Raw genomic sequence first — 7914 nt, forward strand, 5'->3', positions numbered from 1 at the left:
GGAGTGCACAAAAGCAAGCTCAAGCTGGAGTGTAAAAAAAAGTTGTGGTAACACATTTGACTGGGGAGCACAATTCATTTGACTAAAGGACGCATTAGCAGGTAACCCGAGTAGCGTTTGGTTTCACGCAGCAGTCACTGGATTTGAATAGAATAAGTCTAAGACATGCTCAGGGTGGCTTTAGAATGATGGTAGGGATAAGAGATGCCACTGATTTTGTTTTCAATGCAGCACTAAACAACACCAAGATTGCCAATACTGATAAAAATTATATTTGTGCACCTTATTATGAAAAAAGTGAAAGTATGTAAATGGAAATTCATAAATATGAAGTTCATACTTGAAGTCTTACGTTTGGCTGTTTAGTGGAGTTAAATACTGAAATACTTCAAATTATATACCATTTATTTCTGTGTGTATAGTTATGAGAGAGATGAGATGGAAGAGAGTGGAAACAGAAGTAGTTCCTACAGAATTACTAGCTAAAATATTTTTCCCCTTTTACAGTTTCAGACACATCCCGTTTCTAAATATAAAAACTTGACAGTTTCATAAAGTAATATATGTTCAGATTACTGCTTAAAGGGAAATTCCACTACATTTTCAGACCTTTTCTGCATAATTTAAAGGTTAGGAAACAAAGTCAGGACACAGTATTTCACCTAAATCAGAATAATTCACGGTGGTGGTGATACGAACCAGATGTCTGAAATGATTACTGCCTCTAAAAGCTACATATTTATAAAATTCATTTTTCTAAAACGTATATATTTGTTACATTTAACCTGTTCTACCTATTTCTCCAAATTTGGCACTGCAAAATTGAAAATGAACCTACCTGTTTGTAGCTCTCGCTAGCGCTAGCAATGATGCCGATATGATCATTCAGGAGGATGAAGACAAGCACATCCTTGGATACATGCAGAATCCACTGCCTCTTTTTGAACTGCCGCCGATGTAGCATCGCCAGGCAGGCAACATGCTCGGAGGAAAGCACAGGGTCCCCAGCTCAGACACATCAGCTAACAGATGAGGGAAGAGTGCACCATCTACCCACCCTGAGTGAGCACGGGTAATTGTGCTCTCTCTGACTCCAGCTGCTGATGGCAAGGCAACATGGCTCGGGATTTAAAATTGAATATCGTGCCATAGTGGCAGCTCAATAGACTGCTGAGCCACTCTGAGCCCCACCAAAATATATTGTCTGTAAATATCTATGTTAATAAATAGTTTGTAATGTAATGTACAGCTTAATATCAAACCAGTCTTAATGACTTTGTTAAACAACTAGATTATGCAGAAATGTAGAATAAGTGATCCTCATATACAAATACCCATAGCACGGCCTTTAAATAATCAATTCTGAACAGCTTTAGAAGTAACAATACTTCAGAATCAATCAGCCCATCTATGTTAGGGGGAACACAACTTGCATAGCAAGTCACGATGTTAAGTGTAGGTGTACTTCCCAGGCTCTGTACTGATACCATGCTCTGTTCTTTTTCTGTGGGGGGGGACAGTCGGAGGAGGAGGAGATGGAGTTGGTGAGTTGCACTGCTTGCCTGAACCAGAGAATGACCAAAAATGTTTTCAGCCTTCACTGTTTAAGCTAGCCAAGCCACAAGTTAGCACAAAGAAAAGAAAAAAAGAAGATTAACACAAGTGCACTTGCTTGAGCTGGAGGCCGGCTAAGCCTGGCTGAGCTGAGTTCTGGATGAGTTCACAAGTGCAACCAAGTGTGCAAAGGAAGTCCGGTTTGAACCTGGTTTGTTCAGCTCACACTGCATGTTTTAGTCTGGCTGAGGTTAAGCTCAAGACAGCCTGTCTCAGTTCCTCCAGTTTGTATGTGTGTGTGTGTGTGTGTGTGTGTGTGTGTGTGTGTGTGTGTGTGTGTGTATGAGGGTGTGAGCGCTCATAGGAAGAGGTAGTGAAAAAGAAATTCCCCTGACACTCCAGTCATCAATAATTTTCAGCGTTTACGTGGAGCTGTCCAATCTTTTTGTCCTCCAGAGTTTCTTCCTTGTCTAGCATCTGATTACTTCATTCGGCATGACGTCATAAGGAGATAGAGCAGAGGCCAGGATGAGGTCATGTTATTGAGGGGTGAGGCCAACCACAGCGAGAAACGAAATGACTCGACTGTGTTTTTGCTCTGAGAAGAACTCTGAGAAGAAGTATTATGAAAAGAGCAATTGCAAGATATTAACCCATTCAGCCATCAGAAGATGTCATCGGTTCCTCTAGAGATGCCCAGAAGTCTTTTATATGCATAATCACTGACTCATTTCAAACATAAGCACATTTCAGATGTACAGAAACTTCCCACTCTGGCTTTCATATGACTATATTGTTGAAGAATAGGTTTTAGTGGGGTATGCTTTCTGTCCTTTGCAATAATGAAGTTTTGACCTCTGCTCACTTCTTTAAAAATCAGATGTCTTGAGTTTAATGTGAAAACAGGTTTTCTGCCGAACCTCAGCTTCACAGCTGAAGCAAACTACAGGCCTTATCCCAGTGTTTGGTTTGAGTGGCTTTTGCAGAACCTATGCGTGTGTGCCCACTTTGCATGAACACATGCCAGGAGTGACTGGATGCTTGCACTGCATGCTTGTCACCACACTGAGTTGTATTCACAACAAGTCACTTCATTACCTTAAACACACCGGGCAGTTGTTTTGTTTTGACACTATACCTGAGGGGACATTTCAAGGTATGGAGATTACCTTTAAGGGAATCTGTCCAAATGTTTCTAATAATTATTCCTACTAGGAAATCATGTTTACAAAAAGGCCTCCTCAGAACGGCTTTTGAGTTTACCGATGTGTGTCGCTTTAGACTATTAGTGCTGAGGATGAATTACACTGACAGTGATCTTCTATATCTAGGAGTTGGCCTGGACATGAGCTAGTGGGAGCTTATCTCACCCACTCCCCCCTCCCCGCATCCCCTGGACTTTGTTTAGCCTAGAGCTCCTCCACCAGCAACCTATGGTCATATCCCCTCATGATCGCAGCAAATCACAACACATTTCTGATCATACTCCTAATTTGTACCGATTTCATGTTCTCCTGTGCTTCTGAATCCAACCCATCTGGTAAACAGTGTTGTTCAAAGCAATGAAATCATTCTGCTTTTTGTGATGAAGCTACAGTGCCCCACTGTGGTCAGAAATAAACGTGCACTACAATATTGGCTGGAAGTTTAAGACGGATTTTCCACTTAGGACATTTGTTGGCTAGTTATATGGACAGATTTCAGTGGTAAGAACCCCATGCTATTAGGTAATAATGGTACAACATTAGTAAAGTCTAGCCTGTGAAGGTGTATTGAAATCCATTGAGGCCAAAAATTGAAAGCTGTTCATTAGCACCAAACTAAATGGAAGAAAATGAGTGAGGGCACTATGAGCACTGCAGGTATGCTACTGAAATGCACTGATGCATGTAGCAGGCCTTTCCTATCTAACATGCACCACTTAAGTGTGTATAAGACTGACAGAAGACAAGCACAGATGTGTTTCTGACATTAACTGTATATGGCTTTGGTGCTGTGTGCAGAATACCCAGAGGATAAGCAGCTCCCAGTCTACTCAGCCTCTAGCCACCCCAGTGGTGTCTGTCACCACCCCGAGTCTACCACCACAAGGCCTGGTCTACTCAGGCATGCCTACTGCCTACAACACTGGTGAGTTTAAAACAACACACACTCACGCACACACACACACATGTTTGTATCTTATCTCAATTTAAAAGTCAATATAACAAGACTTAGGGCATCTTCACACTTGCGTTTTTACACTACTGAAGGCTGCTTTCAGGACCAATTCTGGCCATGTTTGGAGGAGGGGCTCATTATTGCCAGTTTGCTTTCACACACAAAAATTCCTTCCAAACTGTAGACTGATTGTGCCATATGTCCATATTCCATATGTCACCTTTCTGCATGCAGCTTTCCAAAATATTAGTCACTAGCTACATCTTTTGGCTGCTTTTTAATCATTGTCTTGGAAACAAACACCCAAGCAGAAAATAACTCGGATACATGGCATTTCACTGTGCAGGATCCGTTCTTATATGAAAAGGCGTTTTTCATGATACTCTCAGTACACAGTCACTCCACATAGGTGGAGTGAACTTATTACAATAACATTGATTCAATCCTATGACAGTGTGTTTGAGAAAATTTGGCATATGACTCTTTAAGTCAAAGTAGCCACATCACAAAGCCAACCAATCACACAACTCCACTCACAGAGCCAGGAGCAGCTAGCTTCCAACATGTGCAGTGGCCCACGCCAGAGTTCACTGGAAGCGAACCCTAGACCACTGAGGACCAGAGGTCGGCTTCAAAAAAGCTTTCACACTTGACCAACGTACTGAACTTGCAGAGGAAGCAGTCCTGGGTCCAGAAAAACTGTAGTGGGACAAAGACCTTTTTTTACATATGTATCTCATCTGTATATCATCGCGGACACGCAACAACTTTTCATCTCCATCTGTTGGTCCTGTCATCATGAAATTCACATTATGTCAAAAAAAAAAACCAACCAAACAAAAAAAAAACCACTATTTTACTTACACTCTACCAAGTTCTTATTACTTACTTATTGTTGTTATTTGATGTGAATCACCCCATGGACATGTAACTCACTCTCATAGGATGATTCTCCACAAGGGGGCGCTTTTGGCACTTAAATAGCCTTTGATGCTTTGCATCAGCAACACTGGGTCCTTGTTTTGTTTTCTATAATAGTTTATACAAGGTACATTTATATAGCTTAGAACAAACCAGCGCTCATCACAGTTTTCCGGAGATTTTGTATGTTTTACACACTGACATTTGGACTCATCCTTAATTTATTTCTTACTGAAAGTTTTGCCCATCAAATATACATGTCCCAACACTTTGAATACAACACAAACGTTTTCACACGTGCACACTCACACACGGTCATTTCCCACAACCAGCTGTTCTCCTGAGGTGTGGAGGTGTTAGCGCTGCTCACTGGCGGCCCGTTGTTTTTGTTGTTCCAGAATATTCCCTGAGCAGCGCTGAGCTCTCCTCTCTGCAAGGTTTTGGTTCTCCAGGGCTCTCACTGGGCTCCATGTCGGCATGGCAACAGCATCAACTGGGCCAGGCAGCTCTCAGCTCGCTGGTGTGAGTAACTCAGACAATGCACGCTTACGCACATGCAGCAACACAACACACATGCACACATAGACGCCTACATGCTGGCATAAGGTCACACGTTCACACTCCCAACAAAAGTAGTTGCACAGAATTCACATCATGGCCTTTCTCTCTCAACAGTGTATGTGTGTATATGCACATGCAATATTCTCTCCCTCTCAAATGTGTGCGTGTGCATGGGTTCCTCTGTGTTTGCATGGCACCAGTTAACCCTCAATGGCCTACAGTTATAGCGGTCATTTTATTTTACTGAATAAACTTAATTTCTATAAAATATGGATGTGTTTAATTAACCTGGATTGGATTTAACATGAGGAGGTAAACAAATGTATATTGGTGATTTTAGGCCCTTCTAAATGCATCATGTCACTAACTGTAGACTGTACATTTTCACATATGGGCCCACTATTGGCCCTTCTAAAATAAAATCTAAAATATTACTATCAGTATTAACATTTAATGAATAAATGAACCGAAACACAAAAAAATGTACTCAGTAACTATACACCTTAAGTAATACATTCATCATAGTACGCTTAATATAAAATATTTAGAAAGTAACACAATCTTTGTAATTTGGCTTCTGTACATCACCTCAGTAGATTTGAAATGAAGTAGTGCAAATATGATTGAAATGTTGTGAACTTTTCAGCTTTAGGTGGATACTGCCATTTAAGATTTGCTTTCCTTTTATGTTTTGGGCCTTTATCCATCCATACAGTGAAGCACCATCCTATCAGTTGTCAGTATCCTATCAGTATTGCAGCATTTTATTGAATCTGAGCAAATTAAAGTATGGCTCTATACACTTTAGACCCTGCTAATTCTGTCAGCCGTCACATCATCAATATACACTAGTGTCCCAGTTCCATTGGCAGTCATACATGCCTTCTCTTCCTTCTCCATACTTTTAATCTGAGTTAATCTGGCTTTCATCCATCCAAACAATCTTGTTCCAGAACTGGGCATACATTTTCTGACCTTTCTGTTATGTTAGTTTATTCATTTATTTTTGAGCCTGTAAAAATAGAGGAACTATGTAAAAAATAACTGCAATTCCTAAATATTGAATGCAGTTTACACTCCTTCAATTAAAGCTAAAACTCAAAATGTCGCTCATCAAATAGCTACATAGGACCTGACTGTTGTTGTGCTGCATGTTTAATTGTATACCACAGAAATGATGCTGATATATAGTATTTCAGATATATATATATAATCATGTAAAGAGAGTAAATCCAGACAGTGTATGCTTTTGGAATAGTAAGTGTTAATGTTTCTCTTTTTTCTGCTCAGGGGTGGTGGTCACGTACCTCAGGGTTCCAACCTCTCCATCAACACCAGCCAGAATGTCAACATCAAATCGGAGCCCATCTCGCCTCCTCGTGAACGTGTCACCCCATCTGGCTTTCCCCCTCAGCAGCAGCCTCAGCCCCCTGCCGGCCGGCCGGACATGGGCCGCTCGCCCGTGGACAGCCTCAGCTCCTCCTGCTCCTCATACGATGGCAGCGACCGCGAGGACCACCGGCCCGACTTCCACTCACCCCCTCTGGGTCTGGGACGGCCCCCTGCGCCCGGAGCAGAGGAGCGCCAGAGCCCATCTGTCAAGCGCATGCGCATGGACACCTGGGTCACATAAAGAAATGACCTGGGTCGGCCCCAGCTCCGGTCAGCCACCCGGCAAGTGGGCCACACAGAGAGAGAGCAGGAGGCCACAGCAGGAAGGGTCCTCATTGTTATTATTCTATTATTATTATTTAACTTCATTTTTTTTGTTTGTTTGTTTGTTGGTTTTCGGAGGGAAGCTGAAGGAAATTCAAAGATGTCCTGACATATCGAAATTAACGTGATGCAACTAAGTGTGGAGAAAGAGAAAAATCGGTCGTTTACTCGGACTGGTTCAGGCGTTATCAGGTACTTGATGCAGTGCAGATTTTTAGCGTGAGTTCAAAGTTTAAGACGAAAAGAAAAGAAAGCCGTAAATTGAGATGTTTTAGGTTACTGTAGTCACTGGTCCGGTCTGGCACTTGTAGTAGCTGTTTTTTGCTGATGAATTTGCTGATGCAGGTTTTAAACAGTCGGAGCAAGTTTAAAGCCCTGCTTTCTGTCTGAAGGCTCTTGCCTGCTGGCCTCTTGACTTTAAATCTTCTAACTTCACACACCCCTTAGAGAGTAAAAGTCATGTGTAAACTCGTTCAAGAGTGACCATGTTAAGGTCTTTTTGGTTTACAAAGGGAAGTACATGTCTAAAATGAGATCTCTAAGAATTAGCATATTAGCTATTAGCTATGTCATAACATAGGAAAGAAACACCATCCACACAACTAGTGTTTTTTTGTGTGTGTTTTTGTTCAGACACCACGAAATGTACAGTGTATTATTGATACACTTCTTTTTTTTCTTGTAACGACAGGAAAATGGAAAATGAGTTATACATTAGCCCAGTTGAACTGGAGACAGGAGTCCTCAATTTAATGCAGCTCAAACAACTCAATGGTAAAATAAGCCAAAGCCTGTATGTTAATTTCTGTTTTGTTGTAGGTTTGGAAATTTCTCTTTCACTATCCATTTCATTCTAGTTCTGTCATATTGTACTTTGTTACAAACTATGAAAAAAATATAAATATATATATATATACATACACATGCAAACCAGATCTTGAAACAATATCTAAAGCCATGAACACTTGCTGTTCTGTTTGTAAATTAAAGATTTGAGCCAAA

General features: G+C 41.2%; 1 protein-coding gene across 8 annotated transcripts in view; it reads left to right on the forward strand.

Annotated features, from left to right (window-relative positions):
- mef2aa (myocyte enhancer factor 2aa) overlaps positions 1-7914 on the forward strand; it is a 118211-nt gene extending 110297 nt beyond the window's left edge. For 6 of the 8 annotated variants that reach the window (XM_072695877.1, XM_072695873.1, XM_072695868.1 and 3 more), the window contains 4 exons: positions 1521-1544; positions 3558-3684; positions 5034-5157; positions 6487-7914. In XM_072695877.1, coding sequence (XP_072551978.1) covers positions 1521-1544; positions 3558-3684; positions 5034-5157; positions 6487-6829 — 618 coding nt within the window. In that variant the 3' untranslated portion in view covers positions 6830-7914. The remainder of the gene's footprint in view (positions 1-1520; positions 1545-3557; positions 3685-5033; positions 5158-6486) is intronic. The other 2 variants (XM_072695876.1, XM_072695874.1) reach the window with 1 other exon arrangement.

The sequence above is a fragment of the Salminus brasiliensis genome, chromosome 13 (assembly GCF_030463535.1).
Source record: "Salminus brasiliensis chromosome 13, fSalBra1.hap2, whole genome shotgun sequence".
Lineage (NCBI taxonomy): Eukaryota > Metazoa > Chordata > Actinopteri > Characiformes > Bryconidae > Salminus > Salminus brasiliensis.